The sequence below is a fragment of the Bombina bombina genome, chromosome 7 (genome assembly GCF_027579735.1).
Source record: "Bombina bombina isolate aBomBom1 chromosome 7, aBomBom1.pri, whole genome shotgun sequence".
Classification (NCBI taxonomy): Eukaryota; Metazoa; Chordata; class Amphibia; order Anura; family Bombinatoridae; genus Bombina; species Bombina bombina.
In genome coordinates this window covers 189,294,381-189,319,546 of record NC_069505.1, presented here as the reverse complement: position 1 = coordinate 189,319,546, position 25,166 = coordinate 189,294,381, and the positions used below count along the sequence as shown (strand labels likewise).

The 25,166-nt window shown below is 38.0% G+C and overlaps 1 protein-coding gene across 1 annotated transcript in view; it reads right to left on the bottom strand.

The window, feature by feature from the left end:
* SIGIRR (single Ig and TIR domain containing) overlaps window positions 1–23,005 on the bottom strand; it is a 119,830-nt gene extending 96,825 nt beyond the window's left edge. Inside the window, exons 1-3 of the mRNA XM_053720510.1 lie at window positions 22,939–23,005; window positions 21,387–21,446; window positions 1,070–1,253 (exon numbers count right to left, since the gene is read on the bottom strand). Of these exons, the coding sequence (XP_053576485.1) occupies window positions 1,070–1,253; window positions 21,387–21,393 (191 nt within the window). The 5' untranslated portion in view covers window positions 21,394–21,446; window positions 22,939–23,005. The remainder of the gene's footprint in view (window positions 1–1,069; window positions 1,254–21,386; window positions 21,447–22,938) is intronic.
* Between the last annotated feature and the right edge of the window lie 2,161 nt (window positions 23,006–25,166).

Genomic DNA, 25,166 nt, shown 5'->3' with positions numbered 1-25,166 from the left:
GCATTCCTAACCCTTACAGGTGCCCTGCATTAGTAGCAAGTGTCTTATATACATGCACAGTGTTCTGTGCAGAGAGAGGGGAGAAGGGAATTTAAATAGAATAAAAAGTTTTGAACATTCTGTCTGAGATCATCTGCACTCTTAAAATTAGCTGTATGATCCCTTTTTGTACAGTCTACAGCCAAATCAGCTCTTGTACATACTCGTATGGTCCTCTACATATCTAACAACTTGCATTCTAACTTTAGTTTTATTGCTCAGCATTTAAGTCCTCACACCTTACAACAGGTCACAACACCATGATCATTTTTCCAATCCCCAGCGGGAAAGCAGCTGACCTCATTTTCATTTAGCATTTGGCTACTTGGTATTTTTGTTCAGAAGAAAAATAGCATCTCAGAATATGTTGCTTAGCAACTCTAACCTGCATAAAAAAAAACTTGTTTGTGTATGCAACATCTTGATGCATTATACACACAAATATAATTATAAATATTTATTAAACTAATTTACATCTATATCAAACTCATTTGTTTAATTAATATGTTTTTAATCATTTTTATTTAATGCTTATAATAATACAATTTTTTATAATTAGGAATTCTTCATTACTTTGATATATAATATTTCAGGATGTAATACATGTAATAGTCTTTGTTATTAGTACTTGTTATCTATAGATATAATATTAAAGCTAACATTGATATGATTTTATTTAAATGTGTAAATTGTACATATTATATTAGCAGTTTGTATGTATCTGTACAAGGTGCTCATTTTACTGTAGTGATTATAATTTATTAATTTTGTTTTGTTTTTCAGGAGCTGCTAATTAAATATTCAATTGCATATTTTTTAATATTAGTTGTAAAGGGCATAATACCCTTCACACCTAGAGATGGGCATAATATTTGCACATCAACGTCAGCATTCGGTTAGCTGAAAATTGGTAATGGCTTCATTTCATTCATAAATGCTAGGGATCCAGAAGACAATGTCATAATTGTCATATATGAAGCATTGCATCATAACATATGTACAGATTAGTCCTTTTCATGCGGATTCTTACCATGAGGTCTGCTGCTCTCTGTACTCATTGGGTACAATGGTTCCATCCTTTAGCCAGTTCAGGGTCTCATTACAACCACTCCTCAGTCGCAGGGTACAGTTGAGAGACAGACTAGAGCCCAGGGTCGGCCATAAATCTTGATCCACAGAAGAAGGCTCAACAAGCAACCCATCACAAAAAGAGTCTGCAAATTATTAAACAAAGATTCTGATTAAAAACGTTTTTCAGTCTATTTCTTATAGAAGATGGGTTTCGTGATATTAATAGCTTAGCTCAAGGAATAGGACAAGCCGGAATCGGAGAGCAAACGAGATAGTATGCAAGTCTAGATTATCTAAGATTGTAAAAGTGACAGGAAATAAATGTGCTCTCTCTTTCAGTCTAACAGTTCTTATCATATGAACTAAATAAGAACTTTGATCTAAGAAACAGCCAAATATGTATCCCAGAAAACCATCCAATTAGCTCCATATTTCTACCTGACATATGTAAATAGCTCTAACTGGGATTCAGGGACCATAAAGCAATGTTTATGCTGATTTTACTGTTCCTCCGATATCATCATTACACAACACTGAGTGGAATTATATTGTGATATTCATCATTAATCATTATATGGGAATGGAGGAACAGAAAGATACTCAGCATCGTTATATAGTGCATCATGCTGTTCGTTAAGGTGGAGAACGGGCAAAATTATTTTACTGTGCAGCATGTTTATGGTTATGGAGGGGAGAGTCAGCAACCATATATATATAATCCACTGAAATAAGTGCACTCCCACGAACAGTAAATTTCAATTCTGCCAGGGTGCTATAGAAAGTTCAAATATCCAAGTTATAACACAAGCACTCACTGGACTTGATAAAGGTGAAATAAAAAGTGTTTTATTCCAACCTGGTCTCTCTCATAGGATATAAAATGGTTTTAAAACAGACCTGTGGCCATAGGGGAAAACTATATGTCTATATAATTGTACCATCACAGAATTAATAGATATCAGTATCATACAAAAATGTCATTAGTGACATGACATATAATAACGGTTTAAAAAATACAGACAAAGATATAAGAGGCAGGTATGGTAATGTCCTGTGGTTGTATATAGCTGTCAGCAGACAAATGCAATTAGCAGCATGACATAAACAGTTAAATTAAATTAAATATGGTCATTAATGACTTCAAACAATGTATGCATATGGATAGCTGTTAGTGCATATTGAAATTGCATATGTATAGTCATTAATGAATCAAGGCAGTCCAAGCATCCTTGTGAAAGAAAACAAGAGAAAGGGTTAACTGCGCAAAAAGAACCCTATTAAGCCTGTGATTAACAAGAGGAAACTCTCAACCTCTAATAATTATGTGAGAAAAAAGAGAATAATATGGAAACTAAAAAGAAACCATAAGATTCAAATAACACAGGCGCTATACAGCTTAAAATAGAAAAATTAAAAATAAAAATAATTGTAATTAATAAGCATATAACGCCAAATATAAGTGCGAGTGACAACACTTGGTGTGAACCAAAAAAACAAAAAACCTTTCCAGGGCCCGGTCAAGGCACAACAGATCCTCTCTGCTTATATCCTATATTGCCTTATTTCAATCCAAAAACAACAGGGCAATATTGCAAATTGTTTTAATGCAAGGATGCTTGGACTGCCTTGATTCATTAATGACTATACATATGCAATTTCAATATGCACTAACAGCTATCCATATGCATGCATTGTTTGAACTCATTAATGACCATATTTTAACTTTTTGATTCCACCTTGCACCCTTGACTCACATATTAGCAGTCATAGGTAATCCTATCTTTATATAGACTACATCAGGTGCTCTTAGAGCTGGTCTGACTAAACTATTGGAATAATATATATATATATATATATATATATATATATATATATATATATATATATATATATAACAACATTTTATTTGTAAGGTTCAGACATGTATAGAGAAACTTGTGTATTTATAGACAAGTAAGTGCAACAATAAAGTGCTCTACTTTGTTAGTATTTTATTATTACACAAATGTCCCATGGTAACTATAAGTTTAGCCTATGTGATGTGGGAAATCACAAAGTACCGCTCAAGCACCATGTGGTCCTTAGCAGCACACAGCATGTGACTGGCAGATACATATGTATGCCAATGCTGATTGGCTCACTGGTTCTCTTCTGCTCTGGAGTGAAATAGGAATACTGTGTGTCAGTACAAGAAGACACTGAACAGGTCTGTAAATGTATAGTAATATTAACCACTTGTATGCCAGAGAGGCCATCTATGTGGTTAAATATTCTGTTATTGCAGTTAACTTCTGCGACTCATCCAAAGTATTAACTGACCAGCAAATCATTATTTTTAAAAACTCATTAACTGCAGTTTTATCTAAGTATAATGCGTAATATGTCTGACTGGATCATTGTTAAACATATTCTAAAAAGAAATCAGTATAAACAGTGCTGGTCATAAGTGATTCATTGTAGACCCAGCCGGATTAAAACAACTTGTATTGTACATTATATTATGCACCGTCAGTAGCATTATTACCAGAATGCAGGACGGCTCCTTATTCTTCCACTGTATCAAGTAGGTGTTAGGGACACCAGATCCCTCATTTAGTGCCAATTAAAAAAAGAGTAAACACCTGGTTACTACATTTTGTTCTGTTACTATAGAATAACACATTGGCAAAGTCTAAATGTTTTAGAAACAAAATAACATCTTGTTTGTTACAATTCTTTTTTAATAGTAAAACTCTTAACGCTCAATTATAAGTGGCGCTGTAGTTTATCAGATGGTGTTCATATAACCAGTTCCAAAAAACGTATTTTGTGCTAGCGTTAACCTGAATAGCTCAAAAACATAACTTAAGTTTTTGCGTGCACGTGCATGTATTCCCCTATAGAAATCAATGTAGAAAGAAAGTGGGGGAAAACTAACACCTGAGATTGCACAAACTCCATTGCATTTTCACATTCCTCATAGAAGTCAATATAGAATTTTTTTTAAAAAAAACAACACCCATCACGCAAACAGAATATTCACTTTAGCAAATGTGAAATATTTACAGTAAATACATAGTTAAAATCTTTATTAAATATGAATATTGCATAAATATGTTTTATCATGTTTTTATCTGCTTAATGGGAAAGGGCTCTTATGCACTTATACATGTCTACATATGTGTACATATATATTAATGTGTATATATGACTGTAAGAACATATATGCACATATAAATACATTAATATATATTTACACATATAGATATACACACACATACATACATATACACACACATACATACATATACACACACATACATACATATACACACACATACACACACATACACACATACATACATATACACACACACACACACACACACACATACACACATACATACATATACACACACACACTTACATATACACACATATACACACACACACACACACACACACACACACACATACATACATATACACACACACACACACACACACACATACATACATACATATACCCACACATACACACACATAAATACATCTTTAGCAATGTATATGTATGTGTCTCAATGTTAAAGCCATTTGCCTGACTTTTTTTTCTGGGCCCTTATATTTTATTTAAATAATTTTAATAGACAGTGTTAATGTGAGTGTAACTGTATTTTGTAATGTATTTTTGAAGTGCTTTGTGTAACTTTTTAGTTTCGGAAAACAGTTAACCACAGCTCTGGGATCGCGGTAAGGATTGAAGTTTAAAGGGATATTGCGTTAGTGCAATCGTGATTTTGCTTCACTTAATATATACATAATATCAGCAGAATGAAAATGTCAAACAAAAACACGATTGCTCTAGCGCAAAACCGTTTGCACCTCACTTGTAATCTAGCCCTTAGTAAACCATTTGCCTGTTGGAGTAGCTAATCTGGGTTTCAGTCTGGAGCTGACAAGCCTATCCACGATCATTATATTAGTAGAAAGTGCTTCTTTTGCAGCAGTTTTCTGCTAAAGCCTATTTATAATATATGTATCAGGGTTAGCCTTCAGAAGTCAGCAGAGAATTAGAAAATCCTTAAAGGGACAGTAAAGTCATAATTAGTCATTCATTAAATAGACAGAGCATACAATTTGAAACAACTTTCCAATTTACTTATATTATTTAATGTGCTTCCTTCTCTTATTATCCTTTGCTGAAAGGTTTATCTAGGAAAGCTCAGGAGCAGCAAAGAACCTAGGTTCTAGCTGCTGATTTGTGGCTGCATATAAATACCCATTGTCATTGGCTCGCCCATGTGTTCAGTTAGAGACCAGTAGTGCATTGCTGCTCATTCAACAAATGATACCAAGAGAATGAAGCACATTTGATAATAGAAGTAAATTTGAAAGTTGTTTAAAATTGTATGTTCTACCTAAATCATGAAAAAAAAGTTGGGTTTCATGTCCCTTTAATTTTCAGAGCTAAATTACATACAAAGAGCAAAAACAAAAATGAATGTATCTTGCATAAAAAAAAATATTAAAATCTAAAGGTGTTTACTGTCCCTTTAATATGCTTTTTTGTTTCAGAATTTCTCTTTTTAAAGGGCAGCAATGAACATTAGCATTCTTTATGTATATGTACTGGAGTGAATATAATAAGGTTAATTTTTTTCTCTCCAGAAACTGCTAATTAAAGGGACAGTAAACCCCAACATTTTCTTTCATGATTTGGATACAACATACCATTTTAAACAACTTTCCAATTTACTTCCATTATAAAATTTGCTTAATTCTCTTGTTATCCTTTGCTTAAGGGACACCATTGCACTACTGGCAGCTGAACACATCTAGTTAGCCAATCACAACAGACAAATGTGTGCATACACCAATTAGTAGCAGCTCCCACTAGTATAGGATATGTGTGTATTCTTTTTCAACAAGAGATACCAAGAGAACAAAGCACATCTGAAAATAGAAGTGAATTTAAAAGTGTCTTAAAATTACATGTTCTATCTGAATCATGCAAGTTTGATTTTGACTTTTCTATCCCTTTAAATATCAGCTCTATTTTGGTTTCACTATGCCAGAGTCAGGCACAAAACTGCTAGTGTTATGGAGCATTGCCATTACTTGTTTGCAGTGCACTCTATACTACACGTGCAATACTTGCAGAGTCATTTTACAATGTTAACTTCCATCGGAAATAGATTTATATTAGAACCAGTACGAAAAGAAATGCATAAAGCTGTTAGACCTCAAAACTTCTGCCTAGAGTTTTTTGTTTCTTTTCTATGCACTTTCTATGGCCAAGATTACAAGTTTTGCGCTATACCGGGTGCGTAAACAACGTAAAAAACTGAACGTTATCGCACTTTCCATAGCGCTGCCATTACAAGTTACTGAAAAACCTTCTCTTGTTGTGCGGGATGGTGCGATAAGCTTCATACCCTTACAAAACCCAAGGCCGCCCTGACTTTACGTGCTCGCGCACGCTTTCCCTCATAGAAATCAATGGGGAGAAAGTGTCAGAAAAAAAATAACAGCTGTAATCGCGGAATGGCGATCGCCGTAACGCAACCTTATTGATGTCTATGGGGAAAATAAAGTTATGTTAAAACCTAACACCCTTACATAAACCCCTAGTCTAAACACCCCTAATCCGCTGCTCCCCGCCATTAAATAAAATGATTAACCCCTAATCTGCTGCCTGACACTAAATAAACCTATTAACCCCTAAACTGCCGGCCCCCCACATTGCTATTTATAAAATAAACCTATTAACCCCTAAACCACTGGTCCCCCACATCACTACTGATAAAATAAACTTATTAAACCCCTAAACCGCCCCCCCCCCCACATCGTAACACACTAAATTAAGCTATTAAGCCCCTAAACCTAACACCTCCTAATTTAAAATTACATTTACAATATAACTATCTTCAAATAAATAAAAACGTACCTGTGAAATAAAAAAAACGAGGTTTAAACTATAAAGTAACCTAACATTACTATTTTAAAACAATAAAATTAACAAAAAATAAAAAAACTAAATTACAAATTAAAAAAATCCTAATACGAGTCACATGACACTGGGGAGGAAAAATGGCTAATTGGGACCAATTTGGACATTTCCACTTAGGGGTGTACTCACTTTTATTGCCAATGGTTTAGACATTAATGGCTGTGTGTTTAGTTATTTTGAGGGGACAGCAAATTTACACTGTTATACAGTCTGTACACTCACTACTTTACATTGTAGCAAAGTGTCATTTCTTCAGTGTTGTCACATGAAAAGACACACAGTCCTCAAATCTGGAAACACCATACAAGGTTGTAGCTCTATAAAATACAGTCTGTTTATTATCAGGTCTGGCAAAAACATGCAAAATAAACATAAACAAAACAAAAGAGGCTTGCTCCACTGAGCACTTACTAACAAGTATAAAAAAGGTCTGCACTAAGTAGCTTTTCACAAAAGTAATAATGCACAGACCTTTCAAACTTTGCTTGTCCTTTAGAGATAATTCCTCTCAGGAGAGTGTTTGCAGTTTCCCTTTACTGCTGGCAAATCTACCTCTCAACCCCTGACTGGGGATTTTATTAGCACCTGCTGTCAATTACCACATGCAGGTGAAGTCAGACAGAATTCCTGTACTGGACTTTTTGACATGATGTGCTACGTGCAAACTGCAGGTTGGAGCACTGGTCTGCCCTATTCTCCAAATGCTCCACCCCAGGGACCCAGAAATAAATCACATATTTTCTCTATGTGGTAAACAAACAACAATTCTCCCTAGGGTTGTCAGACCATACCGCGCACAGCAGCACTTTTGAGGGACTATAGACACCTTACATTACTATGCCTTGGGTTCTGTCACACATTCTCCCCCCAGCTCAGACCTAGTGGGGTGAGCGACCATGGCCAAAAGCATATGCATATGTGAAAGGCCATCAGCATTACCCTGTTTACTTCCTGCCCTGTGTTCAACTGAGAAGTGATAGGGTTGCAAACTAAGGAACCAGTGTGTAACTCTACTATTATTATCCTTATATTGACTCGTCCATTTGAGAGGTGCATGATCAGTAACTAGGTTAAATGTTCTGCCCAATAAATAATATTTGAGAGTTTCAACAGCCTATTTAATTGCTAGACACTCCTTTTCAACAATTGAATAGTTATTTTCTCTAGTTTGAAGTTTCCGGCTCAGGTATAGTATTGGGTGCTCTTCACTTTGACTTTCCTGGGAAAGCACTGCTCCAAGCCATATATCAGAGGCATCCGTCTGTAAAGCAAAACTCCTTTGAAAAATCAGGGGTGACTAACACTGGTTGTCTACAGATGGCTTCCTTAAGATTTTGAAATGCCTGTTCAGCTTAAGAGGACCATTTCACTATTACTGGAGCTTTTGCTTTAGTGAGGTCAGTGAAAGGACCCGCTATAATAGCAAAGTTGGAGATAAACCTTCTGTAGTAGCCAACAAGCCCAAGAAATGTTCTGACCTGTTTCTTCGTCATAGGTGGTGGCCAATTTCTTATGGCTTCAAATTTAGCAAGTTGTGGCTTCACTATTCCTCTTCCAATGGAATAGCCAAGATACTTGGCCTCCTCCAAGCCAGTGGTACATTTACTAGGATTTGCTGTCAGACCGGCATTTCTTATGGAATTAAGGACAGCTTGCACTTTTGGCAAGTGAGACTCCCAATCTTCACTATGTATGACCACGTCATCTAAGTAAGCTGCGGCATAATGAGCATGTGGCCTTAAGATCCGGTCCATCATTCTTTGATATGTTGCTGGAGCACCATGTAGGCCAAAAGGTAACACCTTGTATTGGAAGAGCCCATCTGGAGTAGAGAAGGCAGTCTTTTCCTTTGTCCGTCCTGTAAGCGGCACTTGCCAATAACCCTTGGTCAAATCCAATGTGGTAAGGACCCTGGCTCTCCCGAGTCTCTCCACAAGTTCATCAACCCTTGGCATGGGGTATGCATCAAACTTGGATATTGCATTCATCTTCTGGTAATCATTACAAAACCTAATTGTGCCATCAGGCTTTGGTACAAGCACAATTGGGCTACTCCAGTCACTTTGGGATTCTTTGATTACCCCAAGGTCCAGCATTTTCTTTACTTCCGATTTGATTGCTTCCCTCCGGGCTTCAGGTATTCTATATGGCTTTAGATTTATACTTTTTCCCTGTTCAGTGACAATTTCATGCTCTATTATCGTAGTTCTTCCTGGGACTGAGGAGAAAACATCTTTATTTAATGTAATGAAGTCTTTTACCTCCCTCTTCTGGTGGATAGTCAGGGTTTCTGCGATATTGACTACGGGTTTATTCTTCTCCATTGTAGGGAGGTCTGCTATTTTTATAGCCACAAGTGTTTCTCTTTCTTTCCATGGTTTAAGTAAATTCACATGGTAAATCTGTACCTCCTTTCGTCTCCCAGGCTGTCTTACTTTGTAATTTACTGTAATTGTAATTTACTTCCCCCACTCTGTCAATGACTTCATATGGCCCATGCCATGTTGCCAAACATTTGTTCTCTACAGTGGGAACCAGGACTAGTACTCTGTCTCCTGGGTTAAACATGAACCCTGGCATTTCTATTATAGCTGTTCTGCTGATGCTGTTGGGCATTTTCTATGTGTTCTCTAACTAAGGGCATAATGACTGTCATCTGATCCTGCATCTGTGAGGGGTTGACTCCTGTTCCCATGTCTCCTTAGCTATGTCTAGCAATCCTCTGGGGTGTCTTCCATACAAAAGTTCAAAGGGCAAAAACCCAGTAGAGGCTTGAGGGACCTCTCTAATAGAGAACATTAAATAAGACAAAAGGAAGTCCCAGTTTTTCCCATCTTTATCAATTACTTTTTTGAGCATAGCCTTTAGTGTTTTATTAAATCGTTCTACCAGACCATCAGTTTGTGGGTGATATACTGATGTTTTCAGATGCTTTATATGAAGGAGATTACACAACTCCTTTGTAATTCTCGACATAAATGGAGTGCCTTGGTCTGTTAATATTTCTTTGGGAATCCCAACACAGCTGAACATTAACATTATCTCCTTAGCAATTGCTTTTGCTGAAGTAGTACGCATGGGTATTGCCTCAGGGTAACGTGTAGTATAGTCTACTATTACCAATATATACTGGTGTCCCCTTGCAGACTTTACAAGAGGACCCACAAAATCCATACCAATGCGTTCAAATGGGACCTCAATTATGAGTAAGGGCAACAAGGGGCTACGGTATGCTGTAAGAGGGGCAGTTTATTGGCATTCAGGACAAAAAGAACAATAATTTGTGACAGATGCCATTACACCTGGCCAATAAAACCTCCTAAGAATTCTCTTTCTGTTTTTTTCAATCCCCAAGTGTCCCCCAAGTATGTGGCTATGTGCCAGGTTTAATACAGTGTGAGATTCTGCTGTTGTTCTCTTTGCGTTAATATCAGTTGTTGTAGTACTGCAATATTTTCTTGCTGGCTGGCAGTAGCTTGCTGCTGTGTGGCAGTGGCCTGTTGCTGTGAGGCCATAGCCTGTAGTAAAGCCTTTACAACTTCCTCTATTTTAAGTGTGGTATTGTTTCCTTAACAGACTATCAGTTTATTGCCCGCCTTCTCCACCATATGTGACCTGGGATCTTGGAAACACACAGTCTTCAAAGCTGGAAACACCATACCAGGTTGTAGCTTTATAAAATACAGTCTGTTTATTATCAGGTCTGGCAAAAACAGGCAAAATAAACATAAACAAAACAAAAGAGGCTTGCTCCACTGAGCACTTACTAACAAGTACAACTGTCTGCACTAAGTAGCTTTTCACAAAAGTAATAATGCACAGACCTTTCAAACTTTGTTTGTCCTTTAGAGATAATTCCTCTCAGGAGAGTGTTTGCAGTTTCCCTTTACTGCTGGCAAATCTACCTCTCAACCCCTGACTGGGGATTTTATTAGCACCTGCTGTCAATTACCACATGCAGGTGAGTAGCTAGCTGAGTCAGACAGAATTCCTGGACTGGATTTTTTGACATAACGTGCTACCTGCAAACTGGCCCGCCATACTCTCCAAATGCTCCACCCCAGGGACCCATAAATAAATCAAATATTTTCTCTATGTGGTAAACAAACATAACAATTCTCCCTGGGGTTGTCAGACCATACCCGCACAGCAGCACTTTTGAGGGAATATAGACACCTTCCATTACTATGCCTTGGGTTCTGTCACAATATACTGTATATATATATATATATATATATATATATATATATATATATATATATATATATATATATATAATATCCCAAAAACGGATCAGCACTTTAAACAGTCTGTACAGCAGCCAGGGTGCACTTAAACGAAATCCACAAATCCAGAAGCAAAAAAAGGCACTCACTGTTCACAATAAAACGTAACTTTTAATAAGTATTCAAAGGTTAAAACGACATAACGTTTCGGTGTTCACAAAACACCTTTGTCAAATGTCAGAAAAAGTTATAGACAACTTAATGCCCAACAACTCACCTATCATACCTCAACACACGCAGACTTATATACATTATCGTTTGGCACTCCTGCATGCGATCAACCATGTACGCAGTGACGGCATGACGTTGCTGCGTAGCGTGACCACGTGGTGTCACGTCGCCCAATCACGCCCAGTCCGGTTACTATATATATATATATATATACACAGTTATACACACAAATATATACATACCATTACACATACACACAGTTACACACACACATATATACATATATATATATATATATATATATACACAGTATATATGCACACGGTTACAAATACACAAACAGTTACACACAAATACACAACGTTACACACACACACATATACACACCGTTACACATACACACACCGTTACACATACACCCACACACGTATACACACCGTTACACATATACACACCGTTACACATACACCCACACACATATACACACCGTTACACATACACACACAAACATATACACACCGTTACACATACACACACAAACATATACACACCGTTACACATAAACACACAAACATATACACACAACTACACAGACACACAGACACAAACAGAGAAACATACATAGACATACGTGCATATGTTGCGGGTAAAGTCAGATATCGGGTAATCCTAGGATTACCCAGGTAAAACTGACATTACCCAGCGGCTGCGGGTAAAGCCCTATGTAAAATCATACATTGGGCTTTACCCGAATAATCCTATGATTACCCAAATGCTTCTGGATAAAGTTAATCACAGCACTATTTTCGTCCTTGCAAATCACTGCATCAAACATATAGACAATGTGCTGTAATTCCCCATCTTCACTATCTTCTTTGCCTCTGCCTGGGGGGTAATAGTGGGTGAAGCCCCCCTTTTAAACCTTATTCCTCAAGATTCACTTTGGGTGGATGCCAGAGGATCGGCGGGGTGCCCCCCTTCAACCCCCCAGGCAGAGGCAAAATAAAGTGTGTAGATGGGCTTTATCCAGAAGCGTTGAAGCAGGTAGATTTATCCAGACGTGTGTGGATAATCCTAGGATTACCCATGTTAAGCCGGATGTATGATTTTACACCTGACTTTACCCACAGCCGCTGGGGTAATGTTAGTTTTACCCAGGTAATCCTAGGATTACTCAGATATATGACTACCCGTAACACATACATATACACATAAAACACACACTCATATACATACATGTACAAACAAACTCTTACATACAGACACACAAATTCATACACACACAAACATATACAGATGCTCAAATACATACAAACATACATGCACACACATACATATACTCACACACTCACAAAGATACAGATATATATATATATATATATACACACAGACACACACATACATACAAACATACACACAAACATACATACAATACACACACACACTCACGCTCCTGTTGTACAGCTGTACATACATATGTATTCACAAATCACTGTCCTGTTATACAGCTGTATATACGAACGTAGTCACTGATCACTGTCTTGTTATACAGCTCTATGACAAGAGAGGTATAAGTAGTGCGCATGTTATGCACATTTTATCTTAGATTGGTTTTTGAGACTTAAAGGGACATTGAACCCAAAAATTTTTTTTCATGATTCAGATAGAGCATGACATTTTAAGCAACTTTCTAATATACTCCTATTATCAAATTTTCTTCATTCTCTTGGTATCTTTATTTAAAATGCAAGAATGCAAGTTTAGATGACAGGCCCATTTTGGTGAATAACCTGGGTTGTTCTTGCTGATTGTTGGATAAATTCATCCACCAATAAAAAAAGTGCTGTCCAGAGTTATTAACGAAAACAAAAAGCGTAGATGCCTTCTTTTTCAAGTACAGATAGCAAGAGAACAATAAAAAGTTGATAATAGGAGTAAATTATAAAGTTGCTTAAAATTGCATGCTCTAACTGAATCACGAAATAAATAATTTGGGTTCAGTGTCCTTTTAAGGGACTGATTCCCTTTATATGTTAGACTATTACTATATCTAAATGTGGTTTTCTTTTCTGTGAAATGCACAAAATACCATCTTGGCTGCAGTAGCTAGCAGTGAAACGGCTAGATTTAGAGTTTTGTCGGTAACGACCCGCGTAGCTAACGCATGCTTTTTTCCCCCCGCACCTTTTAAATACCGCTGGTATTTAGAGTTCACAGAAGGGCTGCGTTTTCAGTGCGTTAGGCTCCTAAAAGGGAGCGTAGAGCATAATTTACCGCCACTGCAACTCTCAATACCAGCGGTGCTTACGGACGCGGCCAGCTTCAAAAACCTGCTCGTGCACGATTCCCCCATAGGAAACAATGGGGCATTTTGAGCTGAAAAAAACCTAACACCTGCAAAAAAGCAGCGTTAAGCTCCTAACGCAGCCCCATTGTTTCCTATGGGGAAACACTTCCTAAGTCTGCACCTAACACCCTAACATGTACCCCGAGTCTAAACACCCCTAGCCTTACACTTATTAACCCCTAATCTGCCGCCCCCACTATCGCTGACACCTGCATTTTTTTTTAACCCCTAATCTGCCGCTCCGTACACCGCTGCAACCTACATTATACCTATGTACCCCTAATCTGCTGCCCCTAAGACCGCCGACCCCTATATTATATTTATTAACCCCTAATATGCCGCCCCCAACGTCGCCTCCACCTACCTACAATAATTAACCCCTAATCTCCCGACCGGACCTCACCGCTACTATAATAAATGTATTAACCCCTAAAGCTAACTCTAACCCGAACCCTAACACCCCCCTAAGTTAAATATAATTTAAATCTAACAAAATAAATGAACTCTTATTAAATAAATTATTCCTATTTAAAGCTAAATACTTACCTGTAAAATAAACCCTAATATAGCTACAATATAAATTATAATTATATTGTAGCTATTTTAGGATTAATATTTATTTTACAGGTAACTTTGTATTTATTTTAACCAGGTACAATAGCTATTAAATAGTTAATAACTATTTAATAGTTACCTAGTTAAAATAATTACAAAATTACCTGTAAAATAAATCCTAACCTAAGTTACAATTAAACCTAACACTACACTATCAATAAATTAATTAAATAAAATACCTACAATTATCAACAATTAAACCTAACACTACACTATCAATAAATTAATTAAATACAATACCTACAAATAAATACAATGAAATAAACAAACTAAAGTACAAAAAATAAAAAAGAACTAAGTTACAAAAAATAAAAAAATATTTACAAACATTAGAAAAATATTACAACAATTTTAACCCCTTAGTGACAACTGACGTACCAGGTACGTCCTGCAAAAACTGTCAGTTAGTGACAATGGACGTACCTGGTACGTCAGTTGTCTAAGAGAGTGCTGGAAGCGATCGCAATCGCTTCCAGCAGCTCTCAGGGTATTGCAGTGATGCCTCGATATTGAGGCATCCTGCAATACCCTTTGAAAAGCATCCGATGCAGAGAGAGACACTCTGTGGCCCTCTCTGCACCGGTAGCGATGGTGCCGTTCGTTGGTGGGTGGGAGCTTACAGGGGAGGCGGGTGGGCGGCCCATCGCTCCCCGGCATCCGGTTCCTGCAAGTGCTTTGTGCACGCCGGATGCTGGGAGCGTGCAGAGGGGGGCCTGCGGGGGCGCGCGCGCGTGCATGTGTGTATGTGCGCGCGCGCACGCAGCAACCACTGACACCAATTATTAGAGAAGAGAGAGGTGGGGGCAGAAAACGTTTTTTTTCTTCTTAAAATAATAGGATCTGCTAGGGTAGGGGGGTGGGGTTATTGGGGGGGGGGGGGGGGGCAGCTACACTACAGAAAAAGCTGTGTTTAGCAAAAAAATAAAAAATAAAAAAAATAAAACCTTTCTTTTTTGGGGAAAACTGGGTACTGGCAGACAGCTGCCAGTACCCAAGATGGTGGCAAATAGGTAGGTTGGGAGGGTTAGAGAGCTGTTTGGGGGGGATCAGGGAGGTTGGGGGCTAAGGCAGGGGTCCATCACAGATTAATAATTAAAAAAATAAATAAATAAATAAAAAACACCTTTTATTTTAGTACTGGCAGACTTTCTGCCAGTACTTAAGATGGCGGGGACAATTGTGGGGTGGGGGAGGGAAGAGAGCTGTTTGGGAGGGATCAGCGGGTGGGATGTGTCAGGTGGGAGGCTGATCTCTACACTAAAGCTAAAATTAACCCTGCAAACTCTCTACAAGCTACCTAATTAACCCCTTAACTGCTGGGCATAATACAAGTGTGGTGCGCAGCAGCATTTAGTGGCCTCCTAATTGCAAAAAAGCAACGCCAAAGCCATATATGCCTGCCATTTGTGACATAATTGCACAAGCTGTTTGTAAATAATTGCAGTGAGAAACCTAAAGTTTGTGAAAAATGTAACTTTTTTTTTATTTGCTCGCATTTGGCGGTGAAATGGTGGCATGAAATGTACCAAAATGGGCCTAGATCAATACTTTGGGTTGTCTACTACACTAAACTAAAGCTAAAATTAACCCTTCAAGGTCTCTACAAGCTCCCTAATTAACCCCTTCACTACTGGGCATAATACACGTGTGGTGCACAGCGGCATTTAGTGGCCTTCTAATTACCAAAAAGCAATGCCAAAGCCATATAAGTATGGTATTTCTGAACAAAGAGGATCCCAGAGAAGCATTTACAACCATTTGTGCCATAATTGCACAAACTGTTTGTAAATAATTTCAGTGAGAAACCTAAAGTTTGTGACAAAATTTGTGAAAAAGTGAACGATTTTTTTTATTTGCTCGCATTTGGCAGTGAAATGGTGGCATGAAATATACCAAAATGGGCATAAATCAATACTTTGGGTTGTCTTCTAAAAAAAAATATATACATGTCAAGGGATATTCAGAGATTACGGACAGATATCAGTGTTCCAATGTAACTAGCGCTAATTTTTAAAAAAAGTGGTTTGGAAATAGCAAAGTGCTACTTGTATTTATTGCCCTATAACTTGCAAAAAAAGCAAAGATCATGTAAACATTGGGTATTTCTAAACTCAGGACAAAATTTAGAAACTATTTAGCATGGGTGTTTTTTGGTGGTCGTAGATGTATAACAAATTTTTGGGGTCAAAGTTAGAAAAAGTGTGATTTTTTCAATTTTTTCCTCATATTTTATATTTTTTTTTATAGTAAATTATAACATATGATGAAAATAATGTTATCTTTAGAAAGTCCATTTAATGGCGAGAAAAACGGTATATAATATGTGTGGGTACAGTAAATGAGTAAGAGGAAAATTACAGCTAAACACAAACACTGCAGAAATGTAAAAATAGCCATTGTCATTAAGGGTAAGAAAATTGAAAAATGGTCCGGTCATTAAGGGGTTAAACTAATTACACCTACTCTAAGCCCCCTAATAAAATAACAAAGCCCCCCAAAATAAAAAAATGCCCTACCCTATTCTAATATTAAAATAGAAAAGCTCTTTTACCTTACCAGCCCTGAAAAGGGCCCTTTGCGGGGCATGCCCCAAAGAATTCAGCTCTTTTGCCTGTAAAAAAAAAACATACAATACCCCCCCCCAACATTACAACCCACCACCCACATACCCCTAATCTAACCCAAACCCCCCTTAAATAAACCTAACACTAAGCCCATGAAGATCTCCCTACCTTGTCTTCACCACACCGGGTCCCGATCGGTCCAGAAGAGCCTCCGATGTCTTGATCCAAGCCCAAGCGGGAGGCTGAAGATGTCCATGATCTGGCTGAAGTCTTCATCCAAGCGGGAGCTGAAGAGGTCCATGATCCGACTGAAGTCTTCTATCAAGCGGCATCTTCCGGATCCATGTTCATCCCGCCGACGCGGAACATCCATCTTCACCGACGACTTCCCGACGAATGACGGTTCCTTTAAGGGACGTCATCCAAGATGGCGTCCCTCGAATTCCGATTGGCTGATAGGATTCTATCAGCCAAACGGAATTAAAGGGACAGTTTACTCAAAAATGTTCTCCCCTTTAATTTGTTCCCAATGATCCACTTTACCTGCTGGAGTGTAATAAATTGTTTACAAGTAGCTCCTTTACCCTTATATTGGCATTTGAAATTGTTAATTTAGCATGTGGTAGCCCCACCTATTCTGAAAGTTTGTGGCCGCGCGTACCAGCTATAGATAAGCTTTGTAAACACAGCCAGCAGAAGAAATTACACTCCCAGTGTGATAAAGTAGAGATAAGGCAATAAAATGTTGATTTTCCATTGTTCTCTCAAAGTATTGGTGATTGTTTTAAGGACAGATATAAGATAAAGAAGCAGGTATATTTGCACAATGTGATACAGTAATGAAATCTGATTATACCTACAAGCTCAACCTATTTTATTAGGCTGTGGCTTCAAAACACAAAATCAGAGCTTTAATATACACAAATAAACCTTAAAAAGCTAATTTTCATACATTTTTTACTCTGCAGTTGGTAAAAAAAAGCAATTGTAAACACATTAAGGGAAAAACTATTTTACAGTATACCGTCCCTTTAAGGTAGAAAAATTCTGATTGGCTGATGGAATCAGCCAATCAGATTAAAGTTCAATCCGATTGGCTGATCCAATCAGCCAATCAGATTGAGCTTGCATTCTATTGGCTGTTCCGATCAGCCAATAGAATGCGAGCTCAATCTGATTGGCTGATTGGATCAGCCAATCGGATTGAACTTGATTCTGATTGGCTGATTCCATCAGCCAATCAGAATTTTCCCACCTTAATTCCAATTGGCTGATAGAATCCTATCAGCCAATCGGAATTCGAGGGACGCCATCTTGGATGATGTCCCTTAAAGGAACCTTCATTCGTCGTCTAGTCGTCGGAAGAAGAGGATGGATCCGCGCTGGAGGTCTTCAAGATGGAGCCGGTCGTCATCGGATGGAAGAACATAGAAGATGCGGCTTGGATGAAGATGTTTGCGGGTCCGGATCGACTCTTCTGCCCGGATAGGATAAAGACTTCTGCCCGAAGATGGAATTCTTTAGCCGCCGCTTGGATCCAGACTTCAGCCGGAGGATGGACGTCACTCTTCAGCCCCCGCTTGGGCTTGGATGAAGACAAGGTAGGAAGATCTTCAGGGGCTTAGTGTTAGGTTTATTTAAGGGGGTTTGGGTTAGATTAGGGGTATGTGGGTGGTGGTTTGTAATGTTGGGGGGGGTATTGTATGTTTTTTTTTTAAAGGCAAAAGAGCTGAATTCTTTGGGGCATGCCCCGCAAAGGGCCCTTTTCAGGGCTGGTAAGGTAAAAAAGCTTTTCTATTTTAATTTTAGAATAGGGTAGGGCATTTTTTTTATTTTGGGGGGCTTTGTTATTTTATTAGGGGGCTTAGAGTAGGTGTAATTAGTTTAAAATTGTTGTAATATTTTTCTAATGTTTGTAAATATTTTTTAATTTTTTGTAACTTAGTTCTTTTTTTATTTTTTGTACTTTAGTTAGTTTATTTAATTGTATTTGTTTGTAGGTATTTTATTTAATTAATTTATTGATAGTGTAGTGTTAGGTTTAATTGTAACTTAGGTTAGGATTTATTTTACAGGTAATTTTGTAATTATTTTAACTAGGTAGCTATTAAATAGTAAATAACTATTTAATAGATATTGTACCTGGTTAAAATAATTACAAAGTTGCCTGTAAAATAAATATTAATCCTAAAATAGCTACAATATAATTATAATTTATATTGTAGCTATATTAGGGTTTATTGTACAGGTAAGTATTTAGCTTTAAATAGGAATAATTTATTTAATAAGAGTTAATTTATTTAGTTAGATTTAAATTATATTTAACTTAGGGGGGGTGTTAGGGTTAGGGTTAGACTTAGCTTTAGGGGTTAATACATTTATTATAGTAGCGGTGAGGTCCGGTCAGCAGATTAGGGCTTAATACTTGAAGTTAGGTGTCGGTGAGGTTAGGGAGGGCAGATTAGGGGTTAATACTATTTATTATAGGGTTATTGAGGCGGGAGTGAGGCGGATTAGGGGTTAATAACTTTATTATAGTAGCGGCGAGGTCTGGTCGGCAGATTAGGGGTTAATAAGTGTAGGTAGGTGTCGGCGACGTTGAGGGGGCAGATTAGGGATTAATAAATATAATATAGGGGTCGGCGGTGTTAGGGGCAGCAGATTAGAGGTACATAAGTATAACGTAGCTTGTGGCGGTGTGCGGTCGGCAGATTAGGGGTTAAAAAAATTTAATCGAGTGGCGGCGATGTGGAGGGGCCTCGGTTTAGGGGTACATAGGTAGTTTATGGGTGTTAGTGTACTTTAGAGCACAGTAGTTAAGAGCTTTATGAACCGGTGTTAGCCCAAAAAGCTCTTAACTCCTGGTTTTTTTCTGCGGCTGGAGTTTTGTCGTTAGAGTTCTAACGCTCACTTCAGCCAAGACTCTAAATACCGGCATTAGAAAGATCCCATTGAAAAGATAGGATACGCAATTGGCGTAGGGGGATCTGCGGTATGGAAAAGTTGCGGCTGCAAAGTGAGCGTTAGACCCTTTAATGACTGACTCCAAATACCAGTGGGCGGTAAAAACCAGCGTTAGGAGCCTCTAACGCTGGTTTTGACGGCTACCGCCAAACTCTAAATCTAGGCGAAAAGCTGTATACAGGTCCTGCCTTCAGTAGCTTTGCTGTGAGTAGGACTAGATGCATATACTTATTTCCTAAGCATTAAATATATGGTGATATCACATTATAAACAAGATCAAACAAAAAGAGGCTCCATCTGTGCATATCAAATGGATCTAAAAGTCAGGATGATAAAATGAGCACAAGGTACTCACATTTACGAGGAGCACACCAATGTGCTAGTGGGCCCAGGCTGGTTATCGCAGCTGAATAAAACCATACCAACGAATCTGTTAAAACGGTGTAGAATTGCGCAGTTAAACAGTGTAGAACTGCTCTGTTTTAAAGGATTCGTTGATATTGTTTTATTCAGCTGTTGTTTTATACAATAAATGTTTTTATAAGATATCACTACCTGAACCTTTCTCTGTGCACCTTTGCTACCATATGAGATGGACCATCTCCACCTACTATTACCTGTGATCCAGCCCAAGTACAGGGGGATCAGCCAGTTGGTTAGCTGCGATAACCAGCCTGGGCCCACTAGCACATTGGTGTGCTCCTCGCAAATGTGAGTACCCTGTGCTCATGTTCTTGACTTTTATATCCATCAGATATGCACATATTGATCTTGTTTAGTATTACCACTCGGGGAAGGAGAATGGAGAGTGCAGCCCGTACAAGTTCCAATAACTGGAAGCATTATATCATCGTACACCAGTCCCAAGGTTAGCCGAATTACTGTCTTTTTGGACTTTGGGGACTTTATCTGTTACCCGTTCTTGTTGTATGTTTATACATTATTTGTAGCAGATTCGTAATTTTTATTATCTTTCATTGAGAGTCCATTATCTATTTAGATTACACATTGCTAACAGTCTATCATCTGTTTCTTTTGGTATTGTGCGCCCCCTATTGAAAGTGTGAGACTTGGTCTCTCTCTGTCTTGATATTATGGTGATATCTTATTAGTAGGGTTACATTTGCCAAACTGACATGTTTGCTGTGCATTGTCCCAAACCTAATAACCAAATGCCAGCTGGTTTACTTCAGTATTTCTTCACATAGTTTTAAGCATGTGACAGGGCAGAATATGTAATTGTCTGGTTATACCAGTTCATACAAGTGTGGCATTTGTGATCCCCGAAACACAAAAAGGTTGTCCAAGAGAAATAGAAACTAATATGCCCCAGTCCTCACCGTCCATATGCAGGGAATGTCACTCCAGGTGTCACCGAGAGAGGAAGTTCCTAGAGATAGCTGATAAAAAGAGAGGCATGTGTGACAAATGCACTGTAACTGCACAAACTCACTGAAGTGACACCTGATGTTGCACGTGTCATAACATTCCATTCATCTGACATGAAACTCAAGTGTGCAAAACTACCTAACAAAAGACAGGAGACTGGAATGTGACCTGCAGCAGGTTGTGTAAACACACACACACAGTCACATATATTGCTGCAGTAAGGTATTTCGCAAGTGAGACTTGAACTAGAAAGACACTGATCAACTGAAGGAATCCAGAAAGGGGGGGGGGGAGAGAGAGAGAGAGAGAGAGAGAGAGAGGGAGGGAGGGAGAGAAAGATTCAGCTTACAGAGAAAAACTAATAAAGGGGGTACAGTGCACTTAGAGAGTGGGGTTTGATGGAGAAGAGAACCACAGATACAAACAATAAGGAAAAGCCAAAAGGTGAAAGAAATTAGAAGTAAGAGAACAGTAGTAAAGGGGCATGAGCTGGGCAGAGGAGAGTGAGAGAAGGGGGGAGGGCATCTCCAACATAAGAAACATGAAATAAGCCTTGAGGGGAAATACTGAGTTTAAGAGCCATAAAGGAGAGATTAAGAGAGATACAGAAAAGAGATGGGGTGAGGGAAAACAGGACAGATACACAACAAGAGGGGCGGGCAGGGTACAGGGGCACGGAGTCAGAAAGGAAGGGGAGAAATGGAAGATACATGATAGGACAATAGCTTTATGGATTGATTCAGCAGGGACAGAGGCTTACAGGAGATAGGTCAGTGGGGGCTAAAGAGACATAAAGACAAAAGAGGTGACAAGAGAGAAGGTGTGAAGTAGAAGGGAAGAAATATAGAAGGTGACAAGACAGAGTTGTGTATGGGGAAGAGAGGACAGTATAAGGAAGGTACAGATAGGTGACAATAGAGAGTTGTGTATGGAGAGGACAGTATAGGGAAGGTACAGACAGGGGGAAAGAGAGAGATGTATATGAGGAAGGGAGCACAGTATAGGGAAGGTACAGATAGATGACAAGACAGATTTGTGTATGGAGAGGACAGTATAGATAAGTTACAGACAGGTGACAAGACAGAGTTTTGTATGGAGAAGAGAGGACAGTATAGGGAATGTACAGACAGGTGACAGGACATAGATAAGTTACAGACAGGTGACAAGAGAGTTGTGTATGGAAAGGAGAGGACAGTATAGGGAATGTACAGATAGATGACAAGACATAGATAAGGTACAGACAGGTGACAAGAAAGAGTTGTGTATGGGAAGAAAGCACAGTATAGGGAAGGTACAGGAAACAGTGAAAGCTATAGAGAGATAGAAAATCACTGACTGTAAATATATAGAGCAGCCCAGAGAGTGCACAGAGCAATGAAACAAAACACAATAACTGTATCACACAGAGGATAAGTTTGGGACAAGTCACAGATACCCTAAGCTTATGTGACACACACCTATCAGACACATACATGTAAGTTGCCTGCAACATGCAGCTGTTACCTGAAGTTGTGGATCTCTCCTGTGCTCTCAGCCGCCCTAGGCAGATAGAAACATTACCTGCGGGAGGAGGAGCTGTGGGACACACACCAGGAAGTAATTGTACCTGTTGTCCATAAGTCACTGGCTCCCCTCCTCCTTCTAACTGTACTGGCTGGTTGTTAAATGACCTGTAAACATACACTGAATAACTATAGTATAGGATATAAAGATATACTGAAAAATAAAGAGAATATATGCATTTAACTTCACTTTTTCATTAAGAATATTTATTTTTGTTCTATTTGGTGCTGCTAATTATGACATAATTCACAGCTCTATTTAAATCAATCAGTGCAGCTATGTAACAAGGGAAACCACAGTATAGTTAGTGCAGGATTGTATATACAAACCTATAATATATCATAGCTGTACAAGATAGGGCCCAGGGGCCCATGTCAGACTTCTGCCTCTCCTCCTCTGCAACACATGTTTTACTCTTTTCTGCAAGTAGCCAGTAAATATTTATTTCTGTTTCTATTTTATTTCTTTTTTTTTCTCAATACATTTAGGTTTTATTTATTCTCTAAAGCTGTTCTTTTATTGTTAATACCACCTTACAGAGATACTGAACTATTGTAGCAATTTTACTCATGTTTATTTGTAATTATGGAAATGCTATTGCAGATGAAGAAAATGATTATTATGCAAATAACCAAGCCTCTAGTAAAGGGATAGTGAAGGAAACTGAGTGTCTACTAATCTGAGGGGGTCAGCAAGTCAGCCTCATCAGCAAGGGCACATTAGGTTTATTATATAACAAGCTCCATTTATCACCTTCATATGGTGTTAAGTCTTCTGACCTTATTTGTATATTTCATTTATATTTTGCTCTCGGTGTGATTAAAGGGACATACAGAATGTTAAAGGGACATACAGTACATTTCAGTAGTGCACTGGTTCTGCACAGCTAACGTTAATAAGCTGCTACAAAGGATGTTTTAGCCTTTTTATTGCCAATAAATAAGTAAATCAGCCTTTTTAACCCAATAACCCCAGCATACTATTCACTATAATGTCCTTTTAAGCTAGGAATAGATGCGACTGGAAGTCTTGGTACAAAATTACATGTTGCATCACTATATATTGATTTAAAGGGACACAAAACCCACATTTTTTCTTTCATGAAAAAGCAGGAATGTAAGCAAAGGACCAGCCCGTTTTTGGTTCAGGACCTAGGTAGTGGTTGCTGATTGGTGGCTACATTTAGCCACCAATAAGCAACCACTACCTAGGTGCTGAACCAAAAACGGGCCGACTCCTTTGCTTACATTCCTGCTTTTTTAAATAAAGATAACAAGAGAACATAGAAAATTTGTTAATAGGAGTAAATGAGAAAGTTTCTTAAAATTGCTGCTCTGTCTGAATCATGAAATAAAAAATGTGGGTTTTGTTTGCCTTTAAAGTGACCTGGAGAACAAAATTAAACATTTATGACTTAGCCAAAGGGTTAACTAAAAACAAACAGAGATTTTAAATAAAACTTTACAGTAAATATTCTCCTCTTTCTCTTGGTCTCTTGTGTTGAAACTGAACTCATATCCATGAGCATACTGAGGTAGGCCCAGGAACATGCATGTGGCTTGAGCATTATATAGTAACAGTGTTTGCAACAATGTTATAACCCTAATACTGAAGACATGTGCACGCTCATGAGCCTATCTCAGTATGCTCTCATGCACAGGAGCTACATTTTCCAAAAGGATAAAACAAAAGAGGTAAATTTGCTAATAAAACAAATCTATAAAGTTATTTTGTAACTGTATTTGAGTCATGAGTTAAATCGTAACTTCCAGAGCCTTTTAGAGATTTTTTATTTAGAACTACTTAGACACATTTGCTGTCTGTCTAGCGCCATCTAGCTAAGCCCTGCTGTATTACGTGAGCATTGTAAGACTGGGAGGATAAAATGTTACAATAATTATTCCTGAAACAAATAGTTATTATTAATATTACTATTGAGTGACAAGGGACATTTATATTTTTGATGAAAAATCCAAGTTTAAAGTCCAGTCCTAGAAATGCCAGACAACAATATTGCACAATATTGCGTGTATATATATATATATATATATATATATATATATATATATAAATGTGTGTGTGTGTGTGTGTGTTTGTGTGCATGCAAATTAGTGTGTATGTGTGTGTATTTGTGTACATGTGTAGTACATATTTGTGTATGTATATTT